The following is a 19,338-nucleotide window of genomic DNA, read 5'->3' on the forward strand; positions in this document are numbered from 1 at the left end:
TACTCATTTTCAACGACCAAAGCTTGAACGCATCATAATGTAGCTGAATAAAACCTCTGCATGTTAGTGGTGCTGCCAGCCTTACTAGCTCTCCTCTGGTCAATCTCAACAAGGATTTGTTGTTCAGTCTAACATTATAACATCGCATATTTTAACTGAATATCAGCCCAAAACAACAGCCAGTAAAACTTTATTTCACACTTTCATTAATCCGTGGTTCAAATACATGCAAATGTATTTTTTTTAAGTGTCTGACAAGTGTTTCCATAATAGACCAGCTATACAATGATTGCGTAGTGGAAGGAAGAGTATACCCCACGACTAAAGGACCCCTGTTTGATATCTATTGCAGTCATAATACAAAGGGAAGTATCCTTCAGCAAGATACTGAATTGAACCGCCTACAGGTGTGGTACCATGACCAAGCTGAAATTGTAAACAAAACAGAGGGGAATAGGTAGCGTTATATTACTCAGGTAAGTTGCAGATGTTAGATGGCTTGGAATAAATTTACAAACTAGGGACAAGTGATTACTAACCATTGTCAAATCAGCTCTCTGTTTATATTGTGATATTATGATTATTGTATAACGTTACTCTAACAAACTTCTGCTATCAAATACATATTTAATCATAATTTAGGTAAATATGGGTATCAGATCAGACATAGCACCAGCAGATACCCAATAGTTAAGGACTCGCATCTGGATCAGAGTCAGGTGTAGATGTCAGGTACACGTGTCTATGTAGAGGCCCATGAAAGCAGAGGCAGCATGATGACCACATTTCTTTTACCTGCCACCGAAGAATATTGAGATGCCATTAAAAGATGGAGCAGACTCACATATTTCTGCAATTACTCATAATCACACACGGATATAACAACTTGAATGTCGTTCTGCTTCTCTCAAGAACTACCAAATATTATCATAACATGTCTTCTTGTGAAATATAAAAAAGATAAAACAGATGACCTGACTAAGCTCCCATTAGGCTACAATATCAGACTACGACTATATGATGTGACTCATACTTGACCTCTTTTCCAAATAAACAACACTTTCTAAATCTTGATATGAATGCAGCATTCTCTAAAACTATGTAGGAATGAATTTGTAAATGTAAATGGTGTGATCCTTGTATGACATGAGGACAATTTGACTTCATCTACAGGGCACCCCGCCATGATTTTTGATCATGATGGTAATCTGTGAAGAGTTACTTTCTGCCTTCCTTCAGATGGACACTTAGTCAACAACAAATACCAATTATACATTTTAATAATTAATTTAGTCTATCAAAAATGTTAATCGAACAGAACCAAAAAGGCAAGGAAACCCACCACAGGCCTACATTCTGGGGAAATGTACAGCTTCAGTCATCATGCTTTGTTTGTGTCAAGCTGTTGTACAATGCCCCTCCTTATGGGTGACCTTCAGGCTAAACAAGTCCCTGCTGACAAACTGAACCACAAGGCAATGTTTGATTACAAATCAAACCTCAAGGCAAATTATGTTTTCACTTAAAACTGGCAGCCTACACTACATCATTACAGTTGTATTAATCAGTGGTGTCTCTCTCTCCATAGCAGGATTTCTTACAATACGAGTCTATTCCCCTACAATAAAAACACACAAGTTACTCAACCTTTATCTAAAACGTAGCACACGTGTTATCAATGCCAACAGTCCAATATTTAGGACTGATAGGATATCAAAACAAGTTTGACAGAATGGCAAAACACAATACCAGCAATCTTTGATTGTCCACTTAATTAATAAGTATTGTACTTTAATAAGTGAAGAGCTTTTCATACAAAAGGAGAAAAGGAATAAGTTGTAATACAGGATGACAGGAGGAGTTCAAACATATCATAACATCCTGAGAGAGGCTCATAACCTTTTCTACAGACGCAGACCCTCACATGTAATGCCATGCAATAGCAGCTAGTGGGCAATTACTAGGGCATTCAATTATGTAGTGAAATGCAGCTCAGACAGTTGAAGACATCTCCCTTGAAATCTGTAATGCTTTGTTGATTATCAGTATTTCTGGTCCCTTTTTAGTCTCCGCCCTGATTGGGATTTCTCAAACCTACGGTCATATTGCCTTTAGGGAGTTTGAAGTATTCGTGAAAATAACCCAAATTTGCTTTAATATTGTTTAGAGAACAGCAACGTTACTCGGTTGAAAATATCTGGCCCGAGTGACGTCTTTCCAGGCTTCTATGGCCACAAGGGCAAAGTTGCAGCAATGGCTCAGCAACGCCCTTTCAAGCTAATGTTAGCTTAGCACGACAACGTAGCTGTCAGTTTGAGCAGACTAGATTTATACCACAGCCACGCGACCAAAACACACGAAGGGCGTTGGTCTGGGACAACAAGTATGCAAACTAGCTGAGCAACACAGTCCCATACTGGACATAAAATAACAGTTATTTGTTACCAGATGGGACAGAATATGTAACCCAAGTTTGGTTATCAGGCTATTAGCTGCTCTTCCACAGTAACGTTAAGACAACATCACTGTTATAGTAAAACGTCATTCGTACACACACGTAGATTTCCACAACAAACACGGCCAACCTCTCAAATAAAAAAATTGAGCATTGAAATCATGCATTTTCTGGCAACATCATAATATTCGCACGGGGCAATAAAAACCGGCAGCAGGCTGCCAGTCCCTCCGTTAGCTTCGCCGGCTAACACACCACGTTAGAGAGTACTTCCATAAATAGACGTCGCTAACGTCTCACGCCAAATGTTCAGTTGGGCTCACAACAAGTGGTAGCGTTAACCTACACGTCACACATTAACCGGGAAGCACCGAGCTGGGTTTGAGATGAAGACCACGTTCAGCGTAGTTAAATAATAACTACATTATCTTGACGTTCAGTTTTTTTTAATCGATGCTCTTGTGAATGCCAACTTTGCCACTTAGCTTAGCTTAGCTTAGCTTAGCTGTCGGCCTCTCCGCCATTTTGAGATCGGAACGGGAAAGCGCAGAGACTGCAGGCAGTCCGTCGTCAAATATAACAAGTCTTTCTAAGTGGCAAAACTAAACTGTAGACGTGTGTAGAACAACACTAACTTACCCTTTGACGAATAGTCATTCTCATATCCCATTGACAGGTCTAAGCATGCGACTGCGATCCCTGGTTTTGATGTGATATTGTGACTTTTCACATCACCCGGCACGGTCGGTCAGATTGTTCTCCTCCTTGGTACCACCGCATTCGGCCGCAGCTAACGGTCGCGATTGGATATCGGCTGCGCGCACGTAAAGTTGAGCGGAGGCGCGCAGCGTGCTCTTCGTTCGCTCTTGGAATTAAAGGGAACATACACCATACATTTGGTTTTCAGGATGTTTCTTTATTGTTATGTACAGCCAAGTTTTAATTCGAGCACATTTTATTGTCAACAAGTTTCTCACTGAGATGAGCAGCGACGGGACAACCTGTTGTGAAAATGTCTCTGATTTGAGACAAATCATTAAGCTCTATTGATGGTGAATATTGGAATAACTCCCAAGAAACTATAACAAAACTGCCAACACATTTAAAATGTACTATCTTTGTACATTTACAGATAAATAGTTGTAAACCATGTATTAAAATAGCAGTTATTTAAAAGAAGAAGAAAGAAAGAAAGTATCCTTTATTAATCCCCTTGGGGAAATTCTTCTCTGCATTTGACCCATCCCTGTTTGGGTGTCTTGCTCAGGGACACTTCAACATGTGAGATATGGGGGGACTGGGGATCGAGCCGGCTACCTTGTGGTTGCGGGACGACCACTCATCCCCCTGAACAACTGAGTAATTTGGTGCCAGTGGACCAACTCAACAAAAAGTAACTTGACAACAATACATTGTTGTCAAGTGTAATGCTCCCATTTCCAGTTTAGGGAGCATTTAGATACCATTAATATGACTTTTTCTTGTAGAATGAAAATATAAGATTCCTGGATGTTTCTCTACAGTCACCTGGATATTAATGACAACAACATGGATTAAACAATAATGGACAGCTAATACACATCCAAAACAATTAGAGATTAATTTAGGAACATCATGTTGTGAGAAGTGTCCATGGCACAATTGTGAAGCCCAGTGGACACACAGGGGACTGCAAGATGACAGCACGTCATTTCAAAATCTAAGAAATTTGAATACACTGTTGCTGTGTTTTTTTTCTCAGTAGAAGTAGGCCTAACGTACTGTGCTTGTCTATTCATCTAGCAGTATAATTTGATTTGGTGTGGAGGGTTTATTCATTTGTCTGATAAAAGGAAAAGAGTTTCTGTATGATATTCATACATCCATCCCACATACTGTATTTCAAGAGCTGAGTCATAAGGCTCTTCTCTCCTCCACACAGAACAAACTCCTCGTCCAAAAGGAGAGTGCTGCATCTGTTTGTGTCTTGGCTTTGTTCAACATATTATGAACTTGTTAACAGCATCAATTTGCCAGGTTTCCAATTGCCATTGTTACTCATTGTCCGCAGCCATTTTCAGGAGTTTGACTGATGCTTTCGTCCCTTTGGTCCATACTTCAGGGTTGTTGTCTGCAGTTCTTAAGTCTTTTTCCAGTTCTCCCATTGAACTTTTTCCTTTCCTTTCATTTCAGTCCTCAGGTCTGCAAATTCTTTTGCACTACAGAGAAAGACGTAAAAGGTGAGATGAACATCACCACCAACAAATTAGTGGTTATTTTGGATTCCATGTGGGACTTTTTCAGTGTTCACCTGAGTGTAATGAGAATTATTCCACATGTCAGGTTGAGCTGCTGAAGGATTGTGGGAAAGCTGGGTGTGGGAAACTAGAGAGCAACACAGATTAAATATATTATCACACAACCGGATGTGCTTGCATGCATGTGTTCGTGTGCGACAAAACTGTACAAACCTTTGAAGGTGGAACACAGACAGGTGTGTTACTGTAGATGTGGTTGATGGCTTTCTGAAGAACCACAGCCTGCTGAGTGAGGCTCTTTAGGTACTCTGAGCTTTCCTTCGTACTGTCATGGTTCTCCCCAACCTATATGTGTCCAACAATTAAGTCTCTCAGTTAAAATGATGAGTACATGACATAAATATAACAACAGAAACCATGGCATTCTAGCATTTTAAAGCGTACCTGGCTCTTATATATTGAAAAAGCCTCTTTTTCGTGTTGCAGAGCTGATCGAAATTCTCCTTTACTCTCGTACACAGTGGCAAGCAGATGGTGGCTGCACAGAAGATAGATAGAGACATGCAGTGAAGTAATGAAAACTTTGATGTAAAGAAAATTAAGGAAGGGAACTGTATATGAATAGGACAATCACAGAAACCAGTATTTTATAGCATGTCTAATTTTCTCAGATCGTTTGTAATTTTTATCTAATGCAATCTTTCTGACTGCTTCTGAAGTAAGAAAACAGAGGAACGGGACGACCACCTGTCTTACCTTTGTGCATGTTTCAGGGAAGTGGCACCGTGGTATTTTGAAGTTGACGTTAAGGCATTCTTTAGGAACTTCAGGGAAAGCTCATACTCCATCAGGCCATGAAGCACTAGACCCAGCATGCTCTAATGTAGTGGAGCACAACAGGGACATTAACAGAAGCCTTGTCTGGTTTCTGAAATACCATTGAGTTATCAAGTAACTTTCTCAGCGTTGCGTTCAGTGTTTTCTTTATTATGTGGCAAGGTAGACAGTCACATAAACTTAAACAAATCTACTGTTCACTTTTCTGAGTTTGTAAAAGTGCAAAACAAAATGATAATTTGTTTCTTCCTAACTATTTTGTTGCATTTTTTTTATTATAAGGATTTGAGTCACCACTTTATCTTGGGTTATTTTCTTAACTAACCAAATCCTCAAAATACCGTGAAGCACAGACTATGGAGTGGTTTCAAACTAGCTTTGATTTCCAAAGTAGGAAGATAAGATAGACATATATTATTGTGCTAAATAAAGTAGAAAGAAAGAGAGCAACACTTTGCTGTGAGGTCACTTACATCCAGCAGTGCGACTTGTGGATGGTCTTCTCCACTCACAAGCAGGGTGAGGTACCGCGTGCGATACAGAAGCTGAAGGGAGGTCGAATGCCGTCCACCAGCAAAGCAGTACAGGGCCAAGTAAGTCTGAATCACACATAAGAGAATGCTTCCATGTGAAGTCGCAAGTGAAATATGACAGAGTTAAGTAAGGCGTTTGTAAAAGAACAACAGGGTTCCACGTAATGAACCACCAATCTGTTTGTGGATCAATACAAAGGTAAAGGAACTCACATAGTCTTGTATGGTCTGTGGATGGTCGATACCTTGTATTCTCTCACTATTCATCACAGCCTTTTCCTGGTGGCTGAGGGCCTGTGAAACACGGAGAAATGAGGGAGCATTACTTTATGAAAGCTCACAAATTGGTGTGGGTAATGATTCAGAAGTCTGGAACCACACTAGGTAAAAGCTCATGGTAGAAATTAATTGTAATGCATATTTACATCTCCATACTCCCCCAGGATGTAGCAGATCCGTCCCAGGAGACGCAGGCACATGCACACGTCCTCGTGCAGGACACCACATACGCTGCTGAACAGAGTCAGGGCCTGGCTGATCAATTCATGGCCATCTTTGAGAAGCCCTGAAATCAAACATAAAACACTATTAATGGACAAAAAACATGAAGTACACCAAATCCTGTTGTTTGGCAGTGTCCGAAGAAATGTAAGTATAGCGAATTTTAAAATATTTTTTCTCTCATCCAGAAACATGATTTTAAAATGCAAAACAAAACACGGCCATTAATTCACAGTTATTCCACAATGCCCATGTATGTTGTTGTGCTCTTAAGATATAGACCACTTAAATGTAAAATATGTGTTAACTTTACCGCTTGCATCAAAAACATGACCTCATGAATTGTATTAAGTATGACATTTCTGCCAAGTGTGTGCATGTTATACGCTAAATAATGTGATACTACTGTGTACTGATGCTTGTGGAAAACATTTTGTTGCACATCCCTCACAGTGCCTGTGTAGCTGTTAACGATGTATTTCGTGCTGTGACACTTTTCTATATGGGCCCTTCATCCACCCATCCATCCATTTTCATCCGCTTGAACGGGGTCAGGTCGCGGTGGCAGCAGGCACAGCAGGCTGACCCAGTCTTCCCTCTCACCCGCAACATTTTCAAGCTCATTCTGGGGGATCCTGAGGCGTCCTCAGGCCAGCTGGGAGATATAATCCCTCCAGCGTGTCCTGGGTCTTCCCCAGGGTCTCTGACCAGTTGGACGTGCCTGGAAAACTTCTAATGGGAGGCGTCCAGGATCCACCCAGAGCCTTCAATTAATGGTAAGTCACTTGAAGTCCCAGACAAGGCTGCCATGCTTCCCTAAATGTAAATACATGCTGCATTTAAAGTGTATGTTTTTGTGTCTGTGTCTCACCTTGCTGTACTGCCACCTGTGCGTGTCGCACAAGCCGTGTGGCGTCTGTTGCTGTAGGTTTGAGATGTTTGACCACAGGGAACATGTTGACAACATCTTCCTCAGCAAACACTGGCCTGTGTCGAGACTCAAACACATACTCCCTCAGCTGCACCTAAATACAGAGAAAAGGGAACCATGAAAACAGCTGTATTTTAAAGATTTATGAGATAACGTTGCATTTTGGCAGCCCAAAGTCAATGCTGGAAATACTTTAATTTTTTAAGAGCTTGTTGGACTTTAGCAAACACAGAAGAAGCAACAATTAGTGCAGCTATAAGGTGAGATACCCCATGCGTTTGAGATTGTGGGCTATTTTGCATCTATAACACGTCAATATAACAAGTGGAAAAAAAACATCAAACATGCATTTAGATTTCTTCTAAATTTGTCTAAAGTTAGAATTAGATAATGCATCTTTTGCATATTTAAACATAACATTTCAGAAAACCTACAAAATAATGGTCTTAATGTAATCAACTAAGGACATTTCATGGTGATAATTATTAGTTATCTTATTTTTTTAGCATATTCACCTGGTGTGTCTCCCCTTAACACACACAGACTTAATTAAATTCCATTGGTAAATATATTGTGAAGAGGCACAAGATGTCTGACCTGGATGCCCGTCTTGATGGCCATCTCTCTCAGGAGTGAGATCCTTTGAAGGTTGTGCTTTTTTATTACTTCATCTATACTTTCACTGGACACAGAGAGGTTGGCAGGGTAAAATCCTGTTGCACATATTCAACCACACACACACACACACACACACACACACACACACACACACACACACACACACACACACACACACACACACACACACACACACACACACACACACACACACACACACACACACACACCTGTCTATCGTGTAGTGGTAATAATCTCCGGCCTCAGTCCTGATCCGGCCCCACAGCTCGCTGGGGGTCAGTCTAGCCCACACACTGTCTGTCAACAAGGCGACTCGGCTCCCGTTGCTCCGTCGCCGTCGACTCCTGCGGCGAGAGATAAGCTCATCGGAGCAGAAGTCTGCGAAGCAGGAGGAGGAGGAGCTCAGGAGGCAGTTTAGAAAGTGACTGACAGCAACTGAGAAAGCTGCAGGTTCCACGTCCTGGGAGAAAATAACATGTGTGGATATTAGAAAATGCATGATAGATTGCAAAATGCTATTTTAATATTGTACTCATTAACATTATTTGAGCACTGCACCTGTAGATACGTCCTGAAGATGTGTTTTGCACTTCTGATGATGACTTCACTCATAGAAATTCTCTGTGAGGGAACATTTGATCAGTTATGTGATCAGGAGGATTTTAGCATCCTAACAGATAGTTGGCATCCTTTATTTCATAGTGTTTCTTTCATGTTATATAAAAGATAAAGTTGTATTATATTCTATCATAATATGAAGGACAGCAATCAGAGATAACTTCAGCCCTTGACCAAGAACTTTAGAAATAAAATCTTTGATCTTAAGATTGAGTTGAGATGGAAAGTGGACCTCAAGAGTCAAGGACAGGAAAACAATTGTGCAGTTATAATAATAATAATAATAATAATAATAATAATAATAATATCTTCAGTACATCCTCATCTTCTGCCTTGAACACAATGTAGAGATCTGCCACTCAAGTCAGGCCATACCTAACTGAGAAAAATGTGATTCAAGTGATGTAGTGGAAGTCAATCTAAAAGTAAACTCAAAAGCAAGAGGTAAGCGTCTATGATACATACAGGTATTGAGGGTAATAATAGCTGTATCAAGTACCTGTATGTGGCTGAGTCTTTCTTTGTCCTCCACCCTGTCCAGCTCCCTCAGTAGGGTGCACAGGTACCGCACGTTCACACCCCGCTGATGTAGCACTGAGGTCAGGGTTGCTCCATCCATTGGCACTGCTGAGTGGTCGAGACAGTCCCTCAGCTACCACACACACACACACACACACACACACACACACACAGACACACACACACACACACACACACACACACACAGACACACACACACACACACACACACACACACACACACACACACACACAGACACACACACACACACACACACACACACACACACACACACACACACACACACACGCAATATATATCAGTATATTAGATAGTATGTTGGATTTCATCTGAACGTTTTTGCTCCACACGCCACTCACCACTGCCGGAATCTGATCGGACAGTAAAAAAGCAGCCACATCCCATAACAACTGCCGCTGCCTCTGAACCTCCTCAACACACTCAGAGGGGAAACAAACACCTGCAGCAAAGACACATAGTTCAATCTGATAGTTTTTTTTAACTTTATAAACATGACTGTATGTGTGTCTGCGCTCAAGTGGGTTCAATACCCGTAGAGCAAACATCAGGGTTGAAGCGGATGTCGAAGCAGGAGTCACTCACTGATCCAACAGCCTCGCAGGCTTTCATTATCACATTTCTTCTCTGAAATTCTACAAAAGTAACACATGGATGCATTAATAATCGACACACAATCAATCTATCCACACCACTTTCCTTGGCCTCAATCATTAGTTAACAATGAATATTTAGAAGATCTATTTGTGATGTCTTACTGGAAAACCACAGAACACTCAATTAAAAGGTACAAGCACTGCATTCAAAATATTTACTTAAGTACAAAAACAATATAATTATTATCAAAAGAAATGTATACTTAAAGTATGAAAATTAATTGTGCTGCAGAATGACTATTATATATTATATAGCCTAAGGAGAAATTAATTTTTAACACCGTTGGGTAGTTTAATTTATAACAAAGAATCACGTTTTAAGAACTCAATTGAAAATGTGTATGTAAAATCTTAATTTGCTAAATAAATATTAACTATAGGAGTCAGGAAAATGTAGCGAGGCAAAAAGATAGAGCGTAAAAGTAAAACACAAGAGCAAATGTACTAAGTTAAATTTCACCACCGGGGATGAACTTCTAAATTCAGCTTTGAAGCCAACATGGATGATAAGTACTTAGAAAACTGAATATTTCAACTTTTATAATTAAAGACAACTGAGCAAACTCCATCTGCTGATGAAGATCATGTGATGTGATTGAAAGCTTAAGAACATCAACTAAATGGACCCTGTGATGACATTGTTTTCTCAACTGTTGTTGACAGTCATGAATTCACTTCCTCACACGTGTTATTGCTGTATATAGTTTGTTTGGCTAATTTTGTACCTTCTCACTCGGTTTTCAGCATGATTTAACTTTCTGGTAACACAATTTCTCCTGGTTTATCATTTCACGTCATTTAGCTGGTCTTATTCACCCTTATCAGCACCAGATGTGGCTGTATCCTCAATTCTCTGCTCCATGGCTTTATCGTGTTCTTCTGTTTGGATGAGATCCTGGGACACAATCTTGAGATAAAGTTCCTTCCTGCAACAGAAAACACAAGTCTAGAGGGATGAGAATGAGATGCTTCATTTTCAAAGCTCAGTTCATCCTTTTCCATGGCAGCTGCATTTGAGTCCACATCTCCTCTATCTCACCTGTGCTGGACGAAGGCCTCTATCAGCTCTGGTCTCAGGCTGGCCAGGCTGTGATGGTGCCGCCGTGGGTAACCAAAGATCTGGCACTCCTTCGGCACCTCCCCACTCTCCTCTGTCTCTGAGAACTGGAAGTTAAGGTCAGGGGGGAAGGTTCGGAGGAGGTCCAAAATGTAAGGTCTTCCGTCATTACCCAGGATCCCTTTAGTCTCGATGCCAGAGCAAAGCTCCACTGGGCTGTTGCTGTGGTCGAGCACCTGGTGACGTTGGATTCTTAGTGGTTCACTGGTTTTATCCAGGAGCTCCAGAAACCTGGAGTAATGTTGAGAAAATGAAAGGTTGCATGTTTAAATGTACACTTTATTATGCTAAAAAGATATAAAACATAACACGTTATTGTTTTTTGTGAGTTGCATTACCTGGGGTGAGTAAAAACAGTTTTTCCATAATCATTAGAACCATAGACAACACTCTGCTGCTGATTTTTCTCCAGTATCCCAGGAACAATGGTCTGCGCGATAACACGGATGCCACGATAATCCACCACAGCCGTCCCAAGTGTGTGAAGACCCTCTACGTCTACAGATGCGTACGCCTGGAGCAGAGCAACATATTTATATATTGATGGCAAGAACATGAAGGGATTAAATCATTGTTTCCCATTGTTTGGGAGCAAAATACCAAAACAATACAAACCATTGAAAACCAATTAACAACAGGCCCTATCTATGAATTGTAAGAAGAGCCAATTTGTGCATGAATTAATATTCCTGACCATTTTTACTGCCATTTACACGTCACCTCATATTATTTTAGATAGGCAAACAAGACATTTTGAAGAGATATACTGTATACGTTGAAATAATTCAGAAATTTGTTTTACGCATGTGTTATTGAAAACATATTCACATATTAAATACTACATCAATGAGACCAAATTAATGCACTTAGGCAGTGTGAATAGCCTATTACTTAATTAAACAAACAAACAAACAGAATGTTAGCTTTTCATATTAGATTAAATGATATAAGTAGGCTACAATTATCAGAACAACACAAACAATTCAAGCTCCCTCATGAGCCACCATACTGCAGATATGAACGTTGAATAAAATATAGGGAAGAAATTAATTTGGTGACCCGAATAAAATCGAATAAAATCTCCAGCAACCCACCTGTGGGTTGTGACCCAGTGTTTATGAGTGAATGGATTAGATTACAATCAGTATATTTGAAAGTGAAAATATAAAACAGGACAACTTTTTGTGTTTGACTATTGAATATTGTTTTCCCCCGTTAACATCCACGTCATTGTCCCCTTACAGAACTGGGTGTAATACAGTCCTGTCAGGAACAAAGAGATTAAACAGTAAATGCATCCCAAAGGCTTCACAACTTATGCAGGTATTGCTGTGAGGACCTACTTGTGCTCCTCTCAGGTCACAGATGGCAGCAGAATGAGCAGCAGTGTTGCCCCCTAGCGGGCTGTAGTGCTCAGATATGTCGAACCCAAGGCTGAAGAACAGGTTGTTCCAGATAAACATCTGCATGTGAGGTGCCTCCCCAGGGTTTAACGGCATGACGTTACCGTCGATAACGGCTACAGCACCTCGTGTTGCAGCGGTAACAAAGTCACTGTTTGTCTGGATGGAGAGATTAAAATCTTGGTTAACATTTTCTCTTCCTTGTGTTGAATAAAGAGCAACACAATCTCATCCTAGAGCAGGAAGAGGAAGGAATAATCTCAGGGAATTAATTAAAACACTGAACAGTGTGTAGAGGAAGTTAATGAGGAGAAAGAGATCTTAAACATCTGTAGGCCTGGATCCTGCTTTAGTGATGCTCACACAGTCACAAGTTTGCTTCTCTAATCACTAATCAGATGGAAAGGAGATGTTTAGAAATCTGTGGCCCCTCACCTTGAATATGCTCCTCTCTCTGTGCAGGCGCTCCTGAAGTGAGGTCCTAGCGAGTTCCCTGCATCCCTGCAGCTCCTCATTCCAGTCCCGACTCTGTGGTCATAACACACAGCCTACATATCAGCATCAGCATCCCTAACACTGAGCATCAGATGTTCCATGAAACCTGTAAGTGCATATACATGCACATTTGATGTCTGTAACCTGCCCAGCTGTTTGCTCGTCCTGGCCCATGCGACTGGTGTGCGTCTCCTCCGCTCTGACACAGTCGAGGGTGTGGTCTCCATGACGGGCGATCCAGGTGAACACCTGGAAAGGTGCTGCGATCTGCTCATAAGGGTGTTGCTGGACTCTGGTTCACAGCAAGTGACAGAGAAAAATATTGTATTAGTACAGCGTTTATAGAACTGAGGATATCTGTTTTAATTGTTATTTTTTATTGTCTTGTACCATCAAACCTCCAACTCTAGAAATGTAGACGACTGCTATTACTGTATTCCCATCTACATATTATATTGATATTAATAGTTATGTTACACGTCACTTGATCTTGTTTTAGCATTTAGTTCCAGCTTGATTAGCAAAGCTCACCTCTTCTTCTGCAGGGCACTGAAGGTTTTCCTGAAAACAGGGCTGACTTGACTCAGCAGCTCAACTAGAGAGTGGCAAAGGATTTTGGGAAGTGCAGGTTTAGGGTTGAAGTTGAAGGTAGTTGACCTGGAGCAGTCAGAGCACAGCACAATTTGAATACAGGTACGTTTCTACTGTCCTCAGCGTACATTATTGTTGTTGGTTAACTGCTCTATGTGGGCGCTGGTACTCGAATAAATACTTAAATACAACATGAGAGAGAGACTGAGAGTCTACAGCCCTTCTGACGGCTTTGTGAGGCTGTACTTTAGCACGGTGGTGCCTCGAGCTAAATGCTAACATGCCTGAAAGGAGCACAGGTAGGTCCTCATTAAGCAAGTGTTGGACAAATTGCAACTTTGACCTGATGATTGCGCAAGATGAAAAGTGAATTCACCAAAGTGATTACGTTTCATGATGACATGAACGTCTGCACCAAATTTCATGGTTATTCATCCAGTAGTTGTCAAGATCAGATACATCGTCTGCAAATCCTGAGAGCCAAAAATATATTTCTCAGGATAAGAGAAGACTTACTGGTGGCACCTGAGGAAAAGTTACGAAAAGCTCAAAATCATTAGAACTCATCTTTCGGGCACCACAAATGTCTGTATCAAATTTCATGGCAATCAATCAAATAGTTTTTCATATTTAAATCTGGACAAAAGTAGTGGACTGACCGACATTGCCATCCATCAAGCCACGCTGCTAGCATAGCTAAAAACTCTTCAACTTTCATAGTTTAGCAAACAAATGTCTCAACACTCACTGGTTGAGGTAGAAGCCACGAGTAGAGGATGTAATGTTGAGTTCTTTGTCCTCCATAGTCAGGACATTGAGGTACATTAAGTCCCCATGCATCTTCCTGTTTCCTGGAGGAGGGTTCCAGCTGCTCATGGTCAGAACCCGCAGGCACTGTAATGGCTGTAATGATACTTATATAAAATCCATCTGTTGCTTCACTACAACTTAGTACATGTTTCATTGCATGTTATATATCTAATCAATCGTGTTTGCGGTTACAAAATCTAATCGCTCACCTTCCAGTCATCTCTGAGTGGATGCAGTGGAGTTAGTGGTCGGTCCTTACATCCAGGGAGGATGTATTCTGGAGGGCTGCAGTCGGCAGACTGCTTTTCAGAAGCTTGCCTGTTCCCCACACTGTCACTGTCTGAAGGGGTGAATATGGAGAAGAAACGTTGACTAATTACAGGTGGAAATGCTCAGACTAAACCTGAAGTGAGGAGATAATAAGAGAGTAATATTACCCTTGTCTCCTCTAGTGTAAAAGGTGAGGTAAGAGAGTGAGCTGCAGTTCACTCCGTTGTATGCATCTGCTGGGTCAAGGCTCCTCAGAAGGTCACGAACATGTCTGAGATGAAGACGAGCATCGCGCACTGTGTAAGAATCTGCAACAACAACAAGACCAGAAAAGACGCTTTTAAAGGGTTTGATTCAATTTTGCACAAGACAAATGGAGGAAAAAATATATTGCTGTGTTGCATTTCACGGAAGAAGAGAAATAAATCAGTATACAAACATATATTGACAATAGAAGACTAACTAGTGCAGTATAAAATGACTATAAATGGTAGTGATATAAAGTGGAGAAGAACTTGTGTATAGGATCTAATGATAACAATACATTAAATACGGATGGCTCTATATGACCAACATAAGTAAACAAGACCATCAGTGAGAAGATTGGCTATTTCGATACAGTTATTCTTAATGCTTGTCATGCAGTAACATTTAGAGGTTTTCTGAAAAGACTATGGTGCTCGTAATCACTACCCCTTTCGCTACAGGGACCGGCATTTTCATCATGTTTGCACAGCCTCATGAGTCTTTGCAGTTTTGGGACATACAGAGAGAGCATCTGTCTGATGAGAGGTCAACATAGTTCATACTAAAAAGGGCCTCCCTGTGATAACATGTTATACGGGTCCACATGATGTGAAGTCTAATAAACCGGACTCTCTCAGATGCTGACAATGTTGCACTCCAAAGTGGACGACACACTTATCACTAAAACACAACTTGTAAAGAAGAAAGAAAAGGATGAGGCAGTTACCCTCCACCACCTTGATCAGCGCTCCGTCCAGGAGGCCCTGGATGGAGCGCAGCTCTGTGAGGCTGTCGAGCGCAATGCCTCCCACCTGGAAGGAGAAGCATGTGCAATGGCAGCTGATCTCGTGCTCCATCAGCACCTGGTGCAGCTCGGCTACCAACATCTGGCCTGACACCTGAGAATGGCCGAGAGTCGGATTGGAGGGATTACGAAAAAACATGAATGTACATCTTTAAAAAAGGTATATTCAAAAGAAAGCATGAGAACCTGAAGCTCAAAACTTTCTTTTCCAGGAGGTTGAATTCGGACAGTAAAGTCTGTCTCCTGCAGAGCGATTACGTCCCTGATGCTGAGTTTCTTTTCATCAGCGTCACACTGCTGTGGGCGAACATCCTCAGGCCTTTCTTCAGTTTGACTTGGAGGCGCTGTTGGTAACAGAAGAAACTAAATACAACGTGAGGATGAAACATTTCAATGCAGGATAATAAGGTGATAGTTAAATGTTAAAAAAGAAAAAGGAAATCATATACTGAAGTGATGAATATTACTAAAAGAGAACTTCAAAAAAGAAAGGTTAAATTTTCATCCCTTAAACGAAAAACAACAATAGCTTGAATGTAACAAAAATGAATTTAAACATTTAATTGAAGAGGAAATCAATGTGAAAAGGTTAAACTAAATATGTTAGCTTTTTTCTACCCTCTATTTTATGTTTGCCCATGTTCATTTATTATTCCAAATTTAGCATTTGGCTTTTCACTTTTTCAAATGGTCATTTCACAATATCAATCTGCCATTTCAATACCCAATTTATTTTTTCTGTTGACTTTTTCTTATTAACATTTCATTATGGCCCGTATATCCTGTAGGCCACTAAAATATAATAATAGTAGATATGACTTGAGCCATTTTCTTTTTCAATTTGAATTGAGAATAAAATTATCCTCCAAAGCGTGATGGTCATCTGTACGAGCTGCAGGTAGAATGTTTGAATACCAAAGTGCACCGTCGAAAACACACTGCATTGTAAATAAAAGCAAAGATAAACACAATAAAATAAAACCACTCACCTTTAACATGTGGTGCGGCCACAAACAGCTTGTCGACTAAAAACAAGGCTTGCTTCATCCCGGCCTCTTCCTCCTCCTCATGTGGTGGAGCGGTCTTGTTGTGGTCGTCCTCTTCTCTCTTCACTGGGTCAGGCCACTGAATGTGACCAGCATTTAAATCTGACTGATCTGTGTGGGCCTCGGACAGATCCATGTTTGTTTTTGTGTGAATAATGTCACAGACCTTTTCATTTACATTCTGATCCGACTCCACAGGGTTCTGTTCCAACTGTTCAATATCCGGATGACTCTGTTGAGTCAGGTCTACACGACACTCAGCAGGGTCAAAGTTCTCCACAACTTTAGTGTTGTTGATGCTGCTTTTTGTCGGCTGAACTTCCTTCAGTGACCCAATGTCCTCGTCCATATTGTTGTGGCGTTCAGTCGGCATCACGGAAGTGCTCTCTGATTTTGTAACATTCTCCTGTGTCGGGCCCACCCGGACAAAGTCTGTGTTTTCCTGAGCATCAGTTGTCTGTTGCAACTTAAATACGTTCCCTTCATCAGTGTTCAACTCCTCTATTAACTTGGTATTTTGTTTGGTTTTAAATATACGCTTTGTTGAATTGGGGGCTATCAGTTCTTTCTGTTCAGCTTTCTTGTCCAAATCTCTGAAAGCCAGTTTGTTTCTCTCTGTCTGTTTCTTAAAAACGTCCAAGTCAGCCCAGGTTCCAGAGTCTATCATTTTCTTTTGTGTCTCTGATGACATTTTAGTGACTATGTCTCGAGATGTTTGTGCCTCCACGAGCACACCCTCCTGTCTCAGTATTTCATGTTCTTCCACAACCATCTCTTTATTACCAGTATCTCTCAGTGTGTTTACTTCTCTCTCCACAGTCTGATTATTGCACACATGTATTTCTGTCTGTGCCTGAACGTCTGCCTGTGACTCTGTCTGAGTCTGCACCCCCGTACCAATCTGTGTCTCCACTTCAGTCTGTGTCTCAACCTCCAAAAACAACTTGTTTCTCCACCTGTTGAAACTCTCTTGTCCTTCATCTCTTGGCTCGTCCACCCTCGCTCCGTCTTCCTCCTCAGACACCAGCAGACACACCATTGGCTCCACCAGAATCACATCCCCTCCCAGGTTGCTGCTTAGGATGATGTCAGGAAACAGGAAGTGCTCTGGTTCGAGGCCAGGGTTTTTCCCGCCGCCGGAGGAGAGGGTTAACAGATCGTCCTCCAAGTCATCCGGCATGCTGAGCCATTCACATTCACTATCTTCGCTGGATAGCAGAGGGGATCTTTCCGCCTCACCTTGGGCCGGTGTATCCTTACACTTAAAGTATTTTGACAGTGTGTGACAGCACTGGACTATGTTTCCCATGGTGCCTTTGTGCAAGAAACCGCAATGCGGGTTTGCAGGTGGCCTATGGAAGAAAACACCACAGTGTTTATACATACAAATAATATATATATAAATATATATATATTATAAAAATTAAAAAAATAGCTAGCGGTTCTATTAGTTATAGTTTGGTTTTGCCTGGTGTTAATATACTTTTAATTTTAGATGCTGCATAGTATAAAAAGTGTGTGTGTCTGTTTGTGTGGCATGTGTAAATGCAAGCAGCTAAGAGCCTAGAGATTAGACAACAGCTGATGACAGGGAGATTATGAAGTGTTCCTGCAGTAGTGTCACCTTACAGAGGAAAGGACTGGAAAACCTTGGTGAATAAATCTCATTAGATGGGCTCTGGACTGATGTTGGATGTATGGGGATCCTGGAACACAGATGAGAGGGGACATTGAGCACAATTTAGTGGGTATAGAGTTACAGTTATTTGGCTACATAAAAGTGTCTTTATCAAAACAGCAGAATCTTCTAATTTGAATTAGAATGAGTTTTGATAAAAGTAACACACCTTATTCAAGCTCATGGGAACAAGGTGAAGCATAAAGAATGTGCATGTATCTCAAACAACAGAAGAATAACACCACAGCGTCAACATGACATTCGTGTAATCAATCTATGGACCCTACCAGCCAGAGACGAGAGAGAGAGAGAGAGAGACTGCCAGTCTGTGTCATCTTATCCAGACTCCTCTGCTGTCATCCTGCTGAAATCAGAGAGCTGAGTTTCCCAGTCTGTCCTCTACAGCAGGAGGCTCCCCTGTCCTTGCTGTGAAACCACGTTGCACAAATTGTGTCTTGCGTGTGTGTGTGTGTCTGCCCTTCATGGGCGGAGAGGAGTCGGGAGAGAGCATGCAGGCCCTCTATTCACACACACACACACACACACACACACACACACACACACACACACACACACACACACACACACACACACACACGCACACACAAACACACACACGCACGTCCAAACACTTAGTAGCCTACCTATTCAAGTCCAGAAGAGGGCGACCTCTCTGCTATGATGATGTAACTTCCTGTATTCAGACCGGCCCATGCTCTCTCTATCAAGCTTGGATGTGTGCACGTGCAAGAGGCGTATAAATAGCGGAGCAGTAGCAGGAGGTCTGGATCTTCTTTATATTTTAAAGCTATACTTAAGTTGTGACACAGCAAACGTCTCCCCAAACTCAAAGTCCTGGGAACAAGCCTCCAGCATCTCGTCTCCGGTCCTCTTCACACACTTTCATCCAT

The 19,338-nt window shown here is 41.3% G+C and overlaps 1 protein-coding gene across 1 annotated transcript; it reads right to left on the minus strand.

The window, feature by feature from the left end:
* Positions 1-4,567: 4,567 nt before the first annotated feature.
* Positions 4,568-18,058, minus strand: LOC306753946 (clustered mitochondria protein homolog; the record flags this gene model as incomplete). Its single annotated transcript, XM_079237859.1, is given in 29 exon segments — positions 4,568-4,653; positions 4,746-4,819; positions 4,906-5,037; positions 5,137-5,230; positions 5,449-5,570; positions 6,003-6,128; positions 6,276-6,356; positions 6,488-6,627; positions 7,435-7,588; positions 8,092-8,176; positions 8,343-8,593; positions 8,692-8,754; positions 9,251-9,403; positions 9,652-9,752; positions 9,844-9,945; positions 10,783-10,888; positions 10,990-11,001; positions 11,005-11,314; positions 11,422-11,597; positions 12,427-12,645; positions 12,922-13,014; positions 13,126-13,273; positions 13,513-13,638; positions 14,321-14,475; positions 14,592-14,722; positions 14,820-14,960; positions 15,626-15,797; positions 15,890-16,047; positions 16,693-18,058. Coding segments are annotated over 29 exon segments (5,070 nt in total). The 3' UTR covers positions 4,568-4,574.
* Positions 18,059-19,338: the final 1,280 nt, after the last annotated feature.

The sequence above is a fragment of the Taurulus bubalis genome (assembly GCF_910589615.1).
Source record: "Taurulus bubalis genome assembly, chromosome: 2".
Taxonomy (NCBI): Eukaryota; Metazoa; Chordata; class Actinopteri; order Perciformes; family Cottidae; genus Taurulus; species Taurulus bubalis.